Source organism: Phyllopteryx taeniolatus, chromosome 4, assembly GCF_024500385.1.
Source record: "Phyllopteryx taeniolatus isolate TA_2022b chromosome 4, UOR_Ptae_1.2, whole genome shotgun sequence".
Lineage (NCBI taxonomy): Eukaryota > Metazoa > Chordata > Actinopteri > Syngnathiformes > Syngnathidae > Phyllopteryx > Phyllopteryx taeniolatus.
Genome location: NC_084505.1, coordinates 4,968,929 through 4,987,954, shown reverse-complemented (window position 1 = coordinate 4,987,954; position 19,026 = coordinate 4,968,929). Strand labels below are relative to the sequence as shown.

At 42.7% G+C, this 19,026-nt stretch overlaps 1 protein-coding gene across 1 annotated transcript in view; it reads left to right on the top strand.

Annotated features, from left to right (window-relative positions):
- sorcs3a (sortilin related VPS10 domain containing receptor 3a) overlaps positions 1-764 on the top strand; it is a 326,424-nt gene extending 325,660 nt beyond the window's left edge. Inside the window, exon 27 of the mRNA XM_061772129.1 lies at positions 97-764. Coding sequence (XP_061628113.1) covers positions 97-155 — 59 coding nt within the window. The 3' untranslated portion in view covers positions 156-764. The remainder of the gene's footprint in view (positions 1-96) is intronic.
- Positions 765-19,026: the final 18,262 nt, after the last annotated feature.

Below are 19,026 nucleotides of genomic sequence, written 5' to 3'. Positions count from 1 at the left end.
TATTTGTCAATCACTAATGTGTTTGACTGAAAGAGATATACCTGGACTAACCCTTTATTCTGCTTGTATTTTTTTCTGTATCCTATTTCTTCTCAGGGGGAGTCGCAAATGCCCATGAGAGCACAAGGGAGATTCCAAACTGCACTAGTGTGTAGAGCTTGTACTGTATAGCAACCTAGTGTCAAAGGGGTCTCTCTTTCAGTTTTGTAATTCTCAACACAACTGCTGTTAATAGTTTTCTAAGAGACCTCATTTTTACAGCGGTGCATGGAAGTCTTGATCAATAACAGCCATGCAGCAAATCAATGCATTCAATGAGATTATTGTATTGTCCACAGACAAAACATCAAACAGTTTTGTGGGTGTATCAGCTATGTAACACAGTACATTTGTAAAGCTGACAAAATACTTTGCTTCAGACATAATTTCTGCTAATGTATAACCACAATGTCAAAGTACTTAATTAAACGGAATATTACTAACACATAAACTACTATAGCCTGTGTTGTAGATAATTCATTACTATAAAAAGTTGTTTTTCTGTCAGTTATCCCAAAATCCACATTTACGTATTTTAAAACAGTTGTACTCTTCTTGAAATATCTTGAAATAAATGTATATTTGTTTCTACATATTACACATTTACATACCCTAAATCTTTTGAAAATTAAATGTACATTTTCAAAATTACCATTTTTTTTTATTGTTAATACTTTCATATTGTGTATGAAATGTAAACTGTGATAAAGTCTTCTGCATTAATGCATTTGCCTCCATCAGTCAATGAAAAGTCTGAACTGGCATCAGAGCAAAAGCTAATACAATTACTAATTGGCGCTACAAGTATTCAAAGTATTCACCCATTGGTGATGATGTCCCTTCAGTGTGTTTCAGTTACACACTTATATTTTTATTATTGTCATTTTGAAACATTTTGTAAATATGCATTTTTATACTTTTCTTTCATTATCTAGCCAGCAATGTACTAAAACCTCTTCAGGTCATGATGGGAAATCTGTCAAAAGCTAGTAATTTCTTAATTACATCAGATACATTCTACTGTATTACGGCAACAAGTCTCAGATTCTGCACTAGAGCGTTGGACCAACTACGTAAAAGATAATTTTCATGCGTTAGATGAGTGAGAAAAAAGTGTATGTTTGTTATAATATATTCTGAATTTATGAATGATTTACTCGATGCAAACCAGGAGCCTTCCCAGAAAAAAAAATACTCTAATAAAACTAATAGTTTTAAATGAACTGAATGTTGAATTGATCCAAACAAAACCCTAGGTCGGAATTAGTGGAAAGTGTAGACAGTGATATTAAATACAGTATAATATATATGTGTGTGTGTGTGTGTGTGCGTGCGTGTGTGTGTGTGAGTGTAATCAACCAAACTGTGAGACTCACTGCCAGAACTTGCACAAGATCTGTAATTCCCAACTGGTTCAAATATATTACATTCCATTTTTTTTAAAGTTTTTCAAAGCTAATAATGAATTGGGGCCTCCAGTAGTATGATAGATTAGATATTACACTTCTAAGCATCACATTAACTCACTCAGCTACCCTACAAGCATTTGTGCAAATTTTAGACACTACCTTGTACATTAAACAATTATTTCAATATATCCAGTGTTTATTCTTTCTCATCTAAGACTAAGATTGTTCATTGTAACTTACAATGCATAATGATATTGAATGCGTATACAACCCCAATTCCAATGAAGTTTGGACGTTGTGTTAAAACAAAAATAAAAACAGAATACAATGATTTGCAAACAATGTCCAACCTATATTTAATTGAATATACTAAAAAGACAATATATTTATTGTTCAAACTGATTAACTTTATTGTTTTTAGCAAATAATCATTAATTTAGAATTTTATGGCTGCAACGGGTTCCAAAAAAGCTGGGACAGGTGGCAAAAAAGACTGAGAAAGTTGAGGAATGCTCATCAAACACCTGTTTTGAACATCCCACAGGTGAACAGGCCAATTGGGAACAGGTGGGTGCCATGATTGGGTATAAAAGGAGCTTCCTTGAATTGCTCAGTCATTCACAAGCAAAGATGGGGCGAGGTTAACCTCTTTGTGAACAAGTGCGTGAGAAAATAGTCGAACGGTTTAAGGACAATGTTCCTCAACGTACAATTGCAAGAAATTTAGGGATTTCATCATCTACGGTCCATAATATCATCAAAAGGTTCAGAGAATCTCAAGAAATCACTGCAAGGCTGAAAACCATCTTTGAATGCCCGTGACCTTCGATCCCTAAGGCGGCACTGCATCAAAAACCGACATCAATGTGTAAAGGATATCACCACATGGGCTCAGGAACACTTCAGAAAACCAATGTCAGTAAATACAATTCAGCGCTACATCCGTAAGTGCAACTTGAAACTCTACTATGCAAAGCAAAAGCCATTTATCAACAACACCCAGAAACGTCGCCGGCTTCTCTGGGGCCGAGCTCATCTAAGATGGACTGATGCAAAGTGGAAAAGTGTTCTGTGGTCTGACGAGTCCACATTTCAAATTGTTTTTGGAAATTGTGGACGTCGTGTCCTCTGGGCCAAAGAGGAAAAGAACCATCCGGACTGTTGTGGATGCAAAGTTCCAAAGCCAGCATCTGTGATGGTGCGGGGCTGTGTTAGTGCCAATGGCATGGGTAACTTACAAATCTGTGAAGGCACCATTAATGCTGAAAGGTACATACAGGTTTTGGAGAAACATATGCTGGCATCCAAGCAAAGTCTTTTTAATGGACGTCCCTGCTTATTTCAGCAAGACAATGCCAAACCACATTCTGCATGTGTTACAACAGTGTGGCTTCGTAGTAAAAGAGTGTGGGTACTAGACTGGCCTGCCTGCAGTCCAGACCTGTCTCCCATTGAAAATGTGTGGCGCATTATGAAGCGTAAAATACAACAACGGAGACCCTGGACTGTGGAACAGCTGAAGCTGTACATCAAGCAAGAATGGGAAATAATTCCACCTACAAAGCTCCAACAATCAGTGTCCTCAGTTCCCAAATGTTTATTGAATGTTGTTAAAAGAAAAGGTGATGTAACACAGTGGTAAACATGACCCTGACCCAGCTTTTTTGGAACATGTTGCATCCATAAAATTCTAAGTTAATGATTATTTGCTAAAAACAATAAAGTTTATCAGTTTGAACATTAAATATCCTGTCTTTGTAGTGTATTCAATTAAATATAGGTTGAACATGATTTGCAAATCATTGTATTCTGTTTTTATTTATGTCTAACACAACATCCCAACTTCATTGGAATTGGGGATGTACTTTGGAGTACGTTTGCCAAATATGAGGAATAAAATTATTTGTATTCAATAACATGTACAGTATAATTTGTAGATACGGTATACTGTTTAGTGTCTGTCATCACACCTAGGCTTTTAATTAATTCTATTAGGTGCCATTGAACTCTTTGGGGTCTTTGCTCAGACTGACGGTGAGATTTTTAAAATTTGGTGTATTATGCCGGGATTCATGGAGCTGCCAAAAGTAAAAGATGCTGTTCATTGCGTCTTGCTGCTACTGTATAAGCTACACTACTGTGATGATACAAGATGACATAGATATCGTCATCATGCCTACACCATATATGTAATCATTTTTGCAAACCTATCACAGTGCCCTAATTGAATTGTATCGATTGGTGGAAACTTTGCTTTTATGAGATTATAGAAGGCAAAAGCAATGTAATTTTCTGCTGTACCCCAAAACTCATCATTGCATGAACTATCTGTATTGTTGTATTTTGTCTTCATTTGCATATTTCTATGGTAAAGACAATGTCTTTTTGGAAGTGTTTCAAATAAATGGATTTTTGTACATCACCTTCAATGGATCCATACAAATGAACGAACTATTATTATTTATATCTACTATTCTGTCTAGCCCTACTCGGCAGATGTAGATGACTAAAGGTAATTGAGTAGTAGTGTGAAAACTTTGCTTTAACAAGTTATATTTAATCGAAATCATGAAAACAACACCAATTGGCTGCTGATGAAAGTCAAAGAGTCTTAAACGCCATCTGAAGTCAGCCCGTCGGAAAGAAATCTCAGGTCACCTGGATTCCAATGGTTTGATTGTACACCTCCATTAGGTATTGAGGCAATATCACTTAAATACACGTTCATCCATTTATTACACACAATTTAAACAAGCTTGCATCCATTATTTATACAGAGTAAAAACGGTGCCGTGGTTCCCTTCTCAAATTCTAATATTTTTGCATAGTCTCCCCACTTTAATGTTTAAGATCACAGACAAAGATAACCCAATTAACATGAAATGCAGTTCGTAAATGGTGATTTTATTTATTAAGTGAAAACAACTATTCAAAGCTACCTGGCCTGATGAAAAAAGTCATGCCTCCCTACTTATTAAATCATGAATTAATTGTGGCTTATCACATTTTTTGGTGTGTGTTCCACACATAACACACACACACACATATACAGTATATGGGAAAGTTAACTGTTTATTTACCATAACCACAGTGGCACACCTTATCAATATCCAGACAGTAAACTTCAGCAAACTCATTTTCAGTGTAATTTGACTGACATCAGAAATTATACGGTACATAAAACAACAACATTCATACAATAAATAAAAAAGACTAAAATAATATAATATAGTGATATTAAAATGTATGGCATCTGATTTAAAAACGGTTGGCAGCACGGTTCAAATCCCAGCCCCGCCTGTGTGGAGTTTGCATGTTCTCCCTGTGCCTGCATGGTAGGTTAATTGAAGACTAAATTGCCCGTAAGTGTGAATGTGCATCCGAATGGTTGTTTGTATATATGTGCCCTGCGATTGGCTGGCGACCAGTTCAGTGCGTACCCCGCCTCTCACCCAGAGTCAGCTGGGATAGGCTCCAGCACACCCGCGACCCGAGTGAGGATAAGCGGTACAGGAAATGAATGGATGGATCTTCAATGTTCTTTAGAATTAAAAGTGAATTGTTCTTAAAAAGGATGAACTTTAATTATTATTCTCTAATATCATTATATCAGTGGCATAAAAACACATCAACGATACTATCGTTTATCGTGATAGTTTTGGGAAAATATAACGTCCTAAATAATTTGCTACTGTGGCAAACTGAAACACACTAATATATTGAGGGAGAGCAAGACAACTGTAACAACTGTAAAAATGTACACTATTGCGGAACCGCGACAGCAAGAACCGTGATGTAACAGAGGATTACTGTATCTGTATTCTGCGATGATAAGTTGCAGGGACTCATTGTTCCAGGGCTGGGACTCATTGTTTCCAGACATGGGACTCTCATAGTCTCAAGTGTAAAATGATCTATGCATACGTGGTTTGGGGCATGGCTCCATCTTGGAGCATAAATAGTTACCTGTAGAGAATACCTGTAGTGGTGATAGTGGGATGGTCTGTGGCTGCTTTTCTCCTTTAGGACCTGGACAACTTGCTGGAATTGATGGAACCATGAATTCTGCTCTCCATCCATCCATTTTCTGAGCCGCTTTTCCTCACTAGGGTCACGGGCGTGCTGGAGCCTATCCCACCTATCATCTGGCAGGAGGCGGGGTACACCCTGAACTGGTTGCCAGCCAATCGCAGGGCACATACAAACAAACAACCATTCACACTCACATTCACACCTACAGGCAATTTAGAGTTTTCAATTGACCTACCATGCATGTTTTTGGGATGTGGGAGGAAACCGGAGTGCCCGGAGAAAAGCCACGCAGGCACGGGGAGAACATGCAAACTCTACACAGGCGGGGCCGGGGATTGAACCCCGGTCCTCAGAACTGTGAGGCTGACGCTCTAACCAGTCGTCCACTGTGCCGCCTGAATTCTGCTCTTTACCAGAAAATCCTGAAGGAGACTGTTCAGCCATCAGTTCATGACCTCAACCTGAAGTCCACTTAGGTTCTGCAGCAGTCCAATGATCCAAAACACACCAGCAAGACAACTTCTGAATGGCTTAAAAAAAAAAATTTGGAGTGGCCTAGTCAATGTCCGGACTTGAATCCGTTTTAAATGCTGTGGCATGACCTTAGTAAGGCCGTTCATGCTCAAAAACTCTCCATTGTTGCTGAATTGAAGCAATTCTGCAAGGAAGAGTGGGCCAAAATATTGTATCTCCACAAAGATGTAAAAGACTCATTGCCAGTTATACAAAACATTTAATGTCACGTGTTGCTGTTTAGGGTGGCTCAACCAGTTATTAGGTGTGGGAGGGGGGGGCATTACTTTTTCACAAAGGCCCAGGTAGCTTTGAAAAGGTTTTTTTTTTCCCATTAATAAATAAAATAACATTGAAAAACTGCATTTCATATTTACTTGCGTTATCTTTGTCTGATATTTCCATTTGTTTGATAATCTTAAACAATGAAGTCGGGTAACAATGCAAAAAAATAATAATAATAATTTGAGAAGAGGGCCAATCCTTTTTATGGCACTGTATGTCCGTCCAGAGGCCTCCTACTGCTTGGACATGGTTGGAATGCCTCCAAAAGAGGTGCCCAATTACAGTTAGTTTTCCCGCAAATCTACTTTGTAGGGAGTACATGTATCAAGAATGATTAGTGACTGTGAATGTTTTTTTTTTCTTATTCTGATGGAAATGCTTTAATAGAACAGTCGTAGAGGCCCAGATCCATGAAACTGAGAGCTACTTCTTGGGTACTGATTAATGCAAAGGGATACCAGTTTGATACACGTCTGAAATGACAAATTTGCTCAAATTACCTTTAATTGTAGATTATTATTATTAATAATGGCATTCATCCACCCCCTCAGCACAGACACAATGAATGGGAAATTAGACGACGGCTTGCAAGTTGGCAAGTGCAGTGGGAAAAGGCCTTTACAGTCACCATGTTGAAGATACTGTAGATATTGCAGAGTTTGCAGGGGTTTTTTTCTTTTTCAGGAAACCACTGCACCCAAGGAAGATCAACGTATCCTTAATTTGCTAACAAAGTGAGCTGAGATCATGTTTAGAACTTATCACAGAACAAAACTATTTTCAATGAAGGTAGAAAACAGCTCCAGCTCTTCCGGGGGGGATCCCGAGGCGTTCGCAGGCCAGCCAAAGGACATAGTCTCTCCAGTGTGTCCTGGGTCGTCCCCGGGGTCTCCTCCCGGTGGGACATGCCCGGAACAACTCACCACACCAGGGAGGCGTCCAGGAGGCATCCGAATCAGATGCCCCAGCCAGCTCATCTGGCTCCTCTTGATGTGGAGGAGCAGCGACTGTACTCTGAGATCCTCACGGATGACCGAGCTTCTCACACTATCTCTAAGGGAGAGCGGAGGAAACTCATTTCGGCCGCTTGTATCTGTGATCTTGTTCTTTCGGTCACGACCCACAGCTCGTGACCATAGGTGAGGGTAGGAACGTAGATCGACCAGTAAATCGAGCGCTTCGCCTTTCGGCTTAGCTCCTTCTTTACCACAATGGACCGATACATTTTTTGTCATCATTATAAGGGGTCTTTGAGGCGTGCTTTGTCTGGTCCCTCACCTAGGACCTGTTTTCCATGGGTGACCCTGCTAGGGGCATAAAGCCCCAGACAAGTTAGCTCCTAGGATCATTGGGACACACAAACCCCTACACCACGATAAGGTGACGGCTCGAGGAGATGTAGAAAACAGATAAATATCAATATCCAACTGTATTTCTATAAATTTGTTTTAGTGTTTACATGTTCAGATGATCACTTCTTTAACATTCCTAGGGAATCACAATGTCCCATTACTGGTGAGCTACAGTATTTTTAGAACAATTTTCTGTCCACGGAATTCACAAGAACCATTGAAAGTTCGTTTAAAGTGCATGAGGTGTTACTAAAGTTTGTGTCCTCCCAAAACATTAACACATTTAACGCTATTAATAGTGTTGCAAGCACTTGGACAAGATGTTGTTGTTATGGCGGATCCACGATGGGCAGCCGTGGCCCAATGGTTAAGATCATCGCCTGCCACCATGGGGGACATAGATTCAAGACCCCAACTGGACCATCCGCCAACATCCCCCGGACTCATGGCTGTTGTGTCCTTGAGTAAGACACTGATACCCCGAAATGCTCCCCGGGCGCTTCAGCTGCCCCCTGCTCCAGTGTGTTCCACTAACATGTGAATGTGTTCACTGTGATGGGTAAAATGCAGAGAACAAATTTCGTGTGCATGCATGCATGCATGTTCATGACATTAAAAAGGTGATTCTGATTCTAAAGACTCAGGTCTCCCTCAACAAAGCAGCGTGAACTGCCCTAAACCGTACAGTATCATACAGGTCAGTGAGTCGGCCTATTTGGGGATGTTGAATCCCATGCACGACAAACATAATATTAAAATCTCTGAGTGAGTTGATTTCTGTGAGAAAAAATGCTCAAAATTAGTTCTTGCACTTCAAGTTGGTTTGCTGTTCAACAGTTTTGTGTCATCTTTGAATGGTAATTTCTGATCACCTTCTACTGCAGAGTTGAAAAGGACACTTTCACACTCCACACCCACCCAGCCGCACCACCGACCACCATCGCACCTCTGACTCCCCCTCCTTCATTGACCATCCACGAACAGGAGGTGAGACGCATCTTCAAACAACACAAGATCTCGTGCTGGACCACCTCAAGACCGTCACATGTCCATTGCTGGACCCCCTGCAGTTTGCCTACTGAGCAAACAGGTCTGGACGCTGTCAACATGGACTGCACTTCATCCTAGAACACCTCAACGGCACGGGGACCTATGCGAGGATCCTGTTTGTGGGCTTCAGCTCTGCATTCAACACCATCATCCCCAAACTCCTCTCCTCCGAAGCTTCTACAGCTCAGCTTCTCGCCTGACATCTGCCAGTGGATTTACATCTTCCTGACGGGCACAGCAGGTGAGGGTGGGGATCACCACCTCATCTCCACGCACCACCAGCACTGGGGCGTCCCAAAGTTGTGTCTTGTCTCTACTGCTCTTCTCTCTCTACACAAACGACTGCACCTCAACGCAACCCGGCTGTCAAACTCCTGAAGTTTGCAGACGACACCACAGTCATCGGCCTCATCAAAGACAATGACGAGTCTGCCTATCGACAGGAAGTGGAGCAGCTGGAGCTGTGGTGGGGCCGACACAACCTGGAGCTGAACACGCTCAAGACTGTAGAGATGATCATGAACTTCAAGAGGCATCCTTCGCCACAGCTGCCCCTCATTCTGTCCAACTCCCCTGTGCCAACCGTCGAGACCTTCAAGTTCCTGGGAATTACAGTCTCTCAGGACCTGAAGTGGGAGATCAACATCAACTCCATCCTCAAAAAGGCCCAGCAGGGGATGTACTTCCTATGGCTTCTGAGGAAGCACGGCCTGCCACAAGAGCTGTTGAGGCAGCTCTACACAGCAGTCAATCAGTCCTGTGTTCTTCCATCACAGTCTGGTTTGGTGCTGCTACCAAAAAGGCCAAACTCCGACTGCAATGGACAAACAAAACTGCTGAAAAGATTGTCTGTACCCCCTATCCACCCTTGAGGACTTGTATGCTGCCAGAACTAAGACAAGAGCATGCAAAATCCTCTTGGACCCTCCACATTCTGGTCACCGCATCTTCCAGCTCCTTCCCTCAGGTAGGCGCTAAGGAACAATGCAAACTAAAATAAACAGCCAGCTTCTTCCCTCTTGCCATTAACTTCTTTAACAGTTAAGTTACAATTCCATTGCAACATGCTGCCAATTTTGTCTTGAGATTATTGTCACATCTATGTCAAGCCAATTATACATTACTCGAGCACTCACTGCAGTAGTCTCGCAACTCTGCACTATTTGCATATTTGTTGTTAACCAATACTGGCCACTCATGTGCTTGAGTAGCATCTGCAGCAATTACACAATTGACATTGTCTCAGATTATCATACTACCAGTCACTTTAAACTGCATTAATTTCTTTAACTCACTGTGCCCTTTGTATAATGGTCATTGCACCGGACTATTGTTCTATTTGTCATTTCAAACTGCTCTAATTGCTGGAGGACTCTGCATCTTTTTGCACAATTGTCCCAAAAAACAATAATAATTGTACCGGCATTACCACATTACTGGTAACCTTTTATTTTTTATATTAATATATATATATATATATATCTTATATTTTTATCAGTGACTGTGTTTTCTATGTCTTTATGTCTCAAAAGTATTCTCTGTCAATTGACTGTCTGTTGTCGTACTAGAGCGACTCCAACTACCAGATATTTATGTGTCATTGTTGCAAAGGAAAGCCCTAACCTTTCTTGTTTTAAGGAGGAGGAGATGACGCAGCAGCAAAAAAAAAAAAAAAAAAAAAAAAGGAATGTGTATATCCCATACTAATTTCACGGCAGGATCTCAGAGTTGAAGCTCATTCGTGAGCTACATAGTTCCAGGAAGTGCGCTTCGAGGTGTATTTCAGACTGAGCAGGGAGCTTTGAAATGGAGTTTGAAAGCCTCCCGCAGAGATGTCTTGGTATATCATTTTTGGGGTAGTGGGACACCCCAATTATTATGCCTTCCTCCATTTCCCCTTTCCATTTTAGCAGTGAGGTTTAGCCCATAAAATAGGCCTTCATGATGCAAAGGTCGCCTTTGGTATGAAAGTACGTTTGGGTCCGACAAAAAAAATTATCCTAAAACAAAAGTGAGATCACACTTTGAATGGTAAGTAAACCTTTTTTCAAAAATGGCCACCAATTCACTGAAGAGCATATTTTGCCTTTGGTATCGCTATAATGACAAATGTGGTGTTAAAGTGTACATTTTGGGGGTCTAGGAGTTTTCCCCTTACCATTATAACTGAGGCATAAGTATTGAGTTTGAAAATTTATGTTTTATACATACCAAATATTACTTCTATTAGTTTTATACAACCTTTACATGCTTTATTGTTGTATGTTGTGAATGCTGGCTGCTTTCCGGCCGTTTTGTGAGTCCTGGTTGTTCCCAGCCATGTTGTGACTGCTAGCTGTTTTTCAATAAAGATAAGTTGAGTGCCACTGGACAAAAACAATTGTTTTGCTTTCCTTTTGTTTCTCTGTCTCTCTCACTTCTGTATAACGGAGGTGATTGTTTTCCTTAGACTTCAGTAAGGGGTGACAACTCGTAAGACTTGTACCTTTTCCTCTCTTTGCAAATACTTTTCTTTCTTTATTGTAATAAAAAACCCACAAAGACAAGATTGCTTCCGTACTTTTTCTGTCAGAAAAAGATTTGCCAAAACAGTTGGTGTCAGAAGTGGGATCCTAGGATTGATCACCGATCCAGGGGACCCCGGGTGTGATTGATTATCCAGGACCAATGGACGAGTACTGCCTCCACCCAAAAAATTAAGGACGGGGGCGCTGCCGGGGCTCTGGATGTCGGCTATCACCTCAGGATCCAAACGGACCTGTTGTCCTCCAAACAAAAAAATTACGGTAAAGAAAATTTTAATTCCCTGAAAATCAGAGCATTTCATATTGTGTACTGTCTTTGAAACAATCTTGCCTTTGTAATAAATGGTATTAGTAATTGCTCTCCCCACATTCCATTGGTAGGTAGGGTCCGAGTCCTTACGTTCGGGTTAAAGTCTCGGTTAAGGTCCTGGATTAAAGTCCTTAGGTTCGAGTTCGGTTATAATGTCTAGGTTACAGTTCCCTGGTTAGAGTTCGGTTAGGGGTTCAGGTAAGTGTTAGGTCCGAGTCCTATAATCAGGGGTTTAGGTTCCCAACAATTTCATAGACGTTTGTAAATTGTAAAAAAGAGAAGCGCTTCTAACGGGTATTGGAAAATGGAAAGTGGGAAGAGCAAAAAAAAAAAGTACAGCTGAATTTCCAGTGTACACGTCACCTATTATGTTTCGTATCAGAGAAGAATATGGACAGAAGTCTGTGGAATGCGTGGAGATGTGGATAAATTAATGTAGTTTCCCAGCAACAGGGAGCCTATGTACAACAACTAAAACAAAAAGAAAGTTGGTTACAGCAAAATGTTAACTACTTACTGTGAGGGGTGAGAATATCGGTTTTGTGAAAATGCACAATTCACAACACTGAGTTCAGAACCACGATTTGTACGCACTCACACAGTTTTGTTTGAAACAAGGTTTGTTTCAAATGCTCTCAAATGATCAAAGCAAATGTGTATATATATATAACACCCTTTAATAAATAAAAAATGTAACACCAAGTGATTTACAGCAATTAAAATGACGACAAAAGCTTTAAAGGTATTTGAGACTGAAGACAAGACTATCTGACTGTGTGTTCAACTTATGCACAAAAACAACTAGGTGGAAGTGACTGTGCAGTCTGCTGATTACTGATGTGTTGGTGCCTGTATGTTTATGTCTGCGTGTGGTGTTTGATAGACGAATGCTGAAATCTTGGCCAAGTGCTTGGTGAAAGTGCATTGTTTGACTGATTACAGGCTGATCTGTTCACTATGGATATTGTAAGTATATGTGTGCGTGTTATTACTCATGTCATGCGTTGTGAGTTATTGCAGGGGAAAATAAGTTGTGGGGAAAATGTTTTTTTTTTCTTTAGGATTTCTAGGGGGGGCGGCACGGTGGACGACTGGTTAGAGCGTCAGCCTCACAGTTCTGAGGACCCGGGTTCAACCCCCGTCCCCGCCTGTGTGGAGTTTGCATGTTCTCCCCGTGCCTGCGTGGGCTTTCTCCGGGCACTCTGGTTTCCTCCCACATCCCCAAAACATGCATTAATTGGAGACTCTAAATTGCCCGTAGGTGTGACTGTGAGTGCGAATGGTTGTTTGTTTGTATGTGCCCTGCGATTGGCTGGCAACCAGTTCAGGGTGTACCCCGCCTCCTTCCCGATGATACCTGGGATGGGCTCCAGCACGCCCGCGACCCTAGTGAGGAGAAGCGGTTCAGAAAATGGATGGATGGATGGATGGATTTCTAGGGGGCCGGCACGGTGAGTGACTGTTTAGCACATCGGCCTCACAGTTCTTGGGTCCGGGGTTCAAATCCCGGCCCCGCCTGTGTGGAGTTTGCATGTTCTCCTCGTGCCTGGGTGGGTTTTCTCCGGGCACTCCGGTTTGCTCCCACATCCCAAAAACATGCCTGGTAGGTTGATTGAAGACTCTAGAATTGCCCGTAGGTGTGAGTGTGAATGGTTGGTTGTTTCTATGTGCCCTGCGATTGGCTGGCGACCGGTTCAGGGTGTATCCCGCCTCCCGCCCGAAGATAGCTGGGATAGGCTCCAGCAGCCCGCGACCCTAGTGAGGATGAGGGGTAAAGAAAATAGATGGATTTCTAGGGGAACTAATGTGATGATGTTATCAAGAGTTTTGTTTTGTTTTTATGACGTAGTGAGAGTGAAGCCTAGAGACCTGAATGGGAAAAGCCTACTGATAACAAAATAGATTCCATTGGGGAAAAAAAAGAAGAAAAGGAGGCTGCTCAAAATCTCAGAATAGTGCACCTCAACAGTCAGAATAATTTAATTTATTGGATTACGTTATTAGATAATTATCAGTGTGCATTCAAAGTTAAATGTAGTACAATTTTCACAATTTCAACATCAAACAGATATTGAATCTTTAAAAGGATTGATGAATGCTGCAACCTGCAGTCATGACTTTGCGCAGTTGTGTGTGTTTTTTTATGTTGTGTTGTCTGCATGTTTATGTGCAGCTGTGTGTCTTATGTGCACATTTCTCTGACGGAGCAAACTTCAGTGCGATTAGAAGATATTTAGGCTACCAGCAAATATGGGGTTAATTAGGAACTATCCGCCGATTCAATTGAATTTAAACTACCCATCCACCAACACCTATCTCTGTCCTTGGCCACATTCATCTTTCCTTCGATTGCAACCAGTCGTCCTGTCCCTGCAGCTGAACAACACCCCCACAGCATGATGCTGCCACCACCTCCCGACTGCATCTCTGGAGCTCAGCCACAGTGATCTTTGCATTCTTCTTTACCTCTCTCACCAAGGCTCTTCTCCCCCGATTGCTCAGTTTGGCCGGACGGCCAGGGTTCTGGTCGTCCCAAACATCTTCCATTTAAGGATTATGGAGGCCACTGTGCTCTCAGGAACCTTAACTGCAGCAGAATTTTTTTTGTAAACTTGGCCAGATCTGTGCCTTGCCATAATTCTGTCTCTGAGCTCTTCAGGCGGTTCCTTTGACCTCATGATTCTCATTTGCTCCGACATGCACCGTGAGCTGTAAGGTCTTCTATAGACAGGTGTGTGGTTTTCCTAATCAAGTGCAATCAGTATAATCAAACACAGCTGGACTCCAATGAAGGTGTAGAACCATCTCAAGGATGATCAGAAGAAATGGACAGCACCCAAGTTAAATATATGAGTGTCACAGCAAAGGGTCTGAATACTTATGGCTGTGTGATATTTCAGTTTTTCTTTTTTAATAAATCTGCAAAAATTCTATTTTTTTCTGTCAATATGGGGTGCTGTGTGGACATTAATGAGGAAAAAACAGAAGGTAAATGAATTTAGCAAATGGCTGCAATATAACAAAGAATTAAAATTTTAAGGGGATCTGAATACTTTCTGTACCCACTGTACATATTACAAATTACACAAATTACAAGACTTGTCGACTATAGGTTGTAAAAGGAACACTGGGGCCTTACTCACATTCTTAGCTGATACAGGCATACAGTCAGCAAAGACACATTTTAACTGTCGTTTGAAAAACTAAATTTCTGAATTCCAAGCCAACCTTCAGACGAAAAACCTAATAATGATACAGATGTTACGTTTGGGCATGACAAATTATTGCAGGTCCTGGATCAGTAATTATGCATCCCTTAGACAAAAAATGCTGAGGCAGATTTTATCCAATGGAAGAAAGTCCTTCGATTGCCAGACTCAAATCCCTTCACTTGTTATTTACATGACCTCATGTTGACACAGACACAGTTTTTTGGGGGAAAGGAAAAGTACCTCGCTGGAGATTTTATTCCACCCAAATTTTTGTAATGTGTCTAGAGCACGTTTTCTGTATTTATATTTAGTAATGTTTTGATTATCAGTCTCAAAGATAATTATAACATACAAATGTTATATTAGAATAATGCTGAGACTGGATAATGGGTCGGACCATATTAACGCTATACTTATAATTTATATAATGAAATAACGATCAATGGATTTACAAAATACTGTCTAGATATGGTAGACATGTTTAAATAAGAATTGAAGTAAGTGGTAGTAGCACAATTAACCAAATTGCCAATGGGCATACGAATTGTTTGCATACAAAAGGTATTGCACATTATTGACAAATTAACTTCAGGAAACAAGCCCAATCAACACTCCTAAGGCTGGCCGACGGACCCCTGCAAACCCGGTCATTTCGTGCTGATTAAAAACGTTTGGCGGAAAACGTGGAGACATCAGCGCTTGCTGGGGCCATTCCAAGTCCTCCTTGTGACCCACACTGCAGTGGAAGTTACTGAAAGAGCAACGTGGGTTCACGCGTCACACTGCAAGAAAGTCCCAGCGCCTCCTATAGTCCCAACTCCGCCACTTCCCTCACTCCCTACGACGGATGACCGTAAAGGTTGGCCTCATGAGGCTAAGTAACCACCTTTAAGAAAGAGGATTCACTGTTAGCATACACTTTTAGCGACAATCAGTGCTAGTGACTGATTGCATGTTGATAGGTCATAGAGGAGCAGAAGATAGGTCATAAAAGCCGAGCAACGACTAATCATCTGTCTGAACTGACGCGCATACACACACACACACATGCGCACACTTGAGTAACTCGGCAGAAGAAAAGAAGATGACGATGACATCTTCCGGGGTCTCCTTGGTGGTTTGGCATGGTTATCCTGATTAAATTGTGTATTGACGCTCCCACTTTGCTCCTTACTGTGAGTCTATGACGTGGAAACAAGGAATGCTGGAACGCGACAACAAGGTACAACGAACTGGCAACGAGAGGAAATGAGACACGAGGTTATATACGAGGGCTAATTAGGGTGAATGAGGCACAGGTGGTGAAGATGCTCACAGGAGCAGGTGTGTGTGAAACAGGCGGGAAGACAAAACCCGGAACACACACACACATGACAGTACCCCCCCCCCCCCCTTAACGGCCGGCCCCAGACGGCCCTGGGGCTCCTGGATGCGCAACGTGGAAGTCCCGAATGAGCGAATCATCCACGATAAATGCAGACGGTACCCAGGAACGCTCCTCAGGCCCATAGCCCTCCCAGTCCACCAGATATTGAAACCCCCTGCCCTCCGACGAGATGACAACAGCCGCTTCACAGAGAAGACAGGGCCCCCATCCACAAACTGGGGGGGAGGAGGGGGCCTGGAAGGCGGGACCAGAGGGGACTCCCGGGCTGGCTTGAGTAGGCTGACGTGAAAAGTAGGGTGGACCCGCATAGACCTTGGGAGCCTCAGCTTCACGGTGACAGGGTTGATGATTTTTGTGATGGGGAAGGGCCCAACGAACCTGGGAGCGAGCTTCTTGGACTCCACCCGGAGTGGAATATGCTTGGTCGAGAGCCAAACTCGCTGACCCACTTTGTAGTTCGGGGCAGGTGTCCTCCGACGGTCAGCAGCGACCTTGTAGGACCTTCCCTGGTGCAGCAGCATCTGGCGGGCTCGCTTCCAGGTCCTCCTGCAGCGTCTCACCAAGGTTAATGCTGCTGGAACTGTGGATTCTGGGGCTATGGCAGGAAACAGAGATGGTTGGTAACCATGCACAACGTGAAAAGGCGATGCAGAGGGGAGGGAATTGTGGGAGAATTCGACCCAAACCAGTTTCTGAGACCAGGATCGCGGCTCCTGTGAAGCGAGACATCGGAGCCCCGTCTCCAGGTCCTGGTTCAGCCTCTCGGTTTGGCCGTTGGTTTCAGGATGAAACCCAGAAGACAGACTGACAGTAGCACCTATGAGATTGCAAAACTCCTTCCAAAATTGCGAAATGAATTGGGGACCTCTATCAGACACCACATTCTTTGGGAAACCATGGAACTTAAAAACCTGATTAATCATTAGCTCGGCAGTGTCCTTAGCAGAGGGGAGTTTTGGAAGTGCAATGAAGTGTGCCATCTTAGAGAACCTGTCAACAACTGTAAGAATGGTGGTATTGCCTTTAGAGGCCGGTAATCCTGTCACAAAGTCTACGGAAATGTCTGACCAAGGACGTTGTGGTATTGGCAGGGGTCGCAACTCCCCAGAAGGACGTTGATGAGAGGGCTTGTTAGCAGCACATACCTGGCAAGCATTGACGTAATCGATAACATCCCTCCTAACATTAGGCCACCAAAAGCGCTGTTCGACCACTGATTGCGTCTTGGCAATGCCTGGGTGACATACAGTTCGGTTCGTGTGAGCCCAGTGGATGACTCTTCCCCTTAAGGTCGGAACCACATAAAGCCTGTTCTCAGGGCAATCTTCAGGGCTAGGAGTGTCTTTCAGAGCCCCTTTGACCGCATTTTCAATGTCCCACACAAACGCGGAAATGAAACATGATTTAGGCAAGATAGTCTTAGGGTCGGACAAAGAATTCTCTTCGGAGAAAATGCGTGACAAAGCATCTGGCTTACCATTTTTAGAACCAGGTCGGTAGAATAACATAAAGTTAAATCTAGTGAAGAACAGAGCCCATCTAGCCTGCCTCGCATTTAATCTTTTAGCAGTCTTGATATATTCAAGGTTCTTGTGATCTGTCCATACTAAAAACGGAGTCTGTGCCCCCTCTAGCCAGTGCCTCCACTCCATCAAAGCCACCTTGACTGCCAACAGTTCACGGTCACCAATGTCATAATTTCTCTCAGCTGGGGTCAATTTTTTGGAGAGGAAAGCACAAGTATGTAATTTATCATCCTTGAGAGATTTCTGGGAGAGCACTGCTCCTATTCCGGCATCAGACGCATCGACTTCCACCACAAACTGGTGTTTGAGATCTGGCAAAGTAAGGATGGGAGCGGAGGTAAAGCTCGACTTAAGTTTTTGAAAAGCTGCCTGACAAAGCGGGTTCCATACAAAAGGTTGGTGTGGTGAGGTAAGATCATGCAAAGGAGAGGCTATTGAACTGAAATTTCTAATGAATTTCCTGTAGAAGTTTGCGAACCCTAAGAACCTTTGTACATCTTTGCGTGACGTGGGAGTAGGCCAATTAATAACTGCATCGACTTTGCAAGGGTCCATCTTGACTTCACCTTGAGCCAGGACGAAACCCAGAAAAGAAACGGACGCCTTGTGGAACTCACATTTCTCAGCCTTGACATAGAGTTGATTCTGCAGTAACTGCTGCAAAACAGAGCGGACATGAATAATGTGAGTCTCCTCATCCGGGGAGAATATCAAAATATCATCTAGATAAACAAAAACATAAACATTCAACATGTCACGCAGGACATCGTTGACAAGGTTCTGGAAAACAGCTGGAGTGTTAGTAAGCCCAAAAGGCATTACCAAATATTCATAATGTCCCGTTGGTGTGTTGAATGCTGTTTTCCATTCATCCCCCTCCCTTATCCTGACTAGATGATATGCATTTCTTAAGTCCAGTTTGGTGAAAATCTTGGCTCCCTCCAGGAACTCAAAGGCGGTGGAGATGAGAGGAAGAGGGTACCTGTTTTTTACCGTGATCTCGTTGAGACCCCGGTAATCGATACAGGGTCGCAGGGTCTTGTCTTTCTTTTCCACGAAGAAAAATCCTGTTCCCGCAGGGGATGAAGATGGGCGAATGATCCCGGCTGCCAGTGATTCTTCTACGTACTCCTTCATGGCCTTGTGTTCCGGCCCCGAAAGAGAGAACAACCTCCCTCGTGGGGGTGTGGTTCCAGGCAGCAAGTCAACAGCACAGTCATAAGGTCTGTGGGGTGGAAGGGATTTGGCCTTGGACTTGGAAAAAACATCTTTAATATCCTGATAACAGGTGGGCACTTGAGATAAATCAGGATCCCCAGATGGGGTCTGTGGAGTGTCCTTAGAAACATGACCCTGAACATCACGTGGCGGCTTGAAACAGTTCCG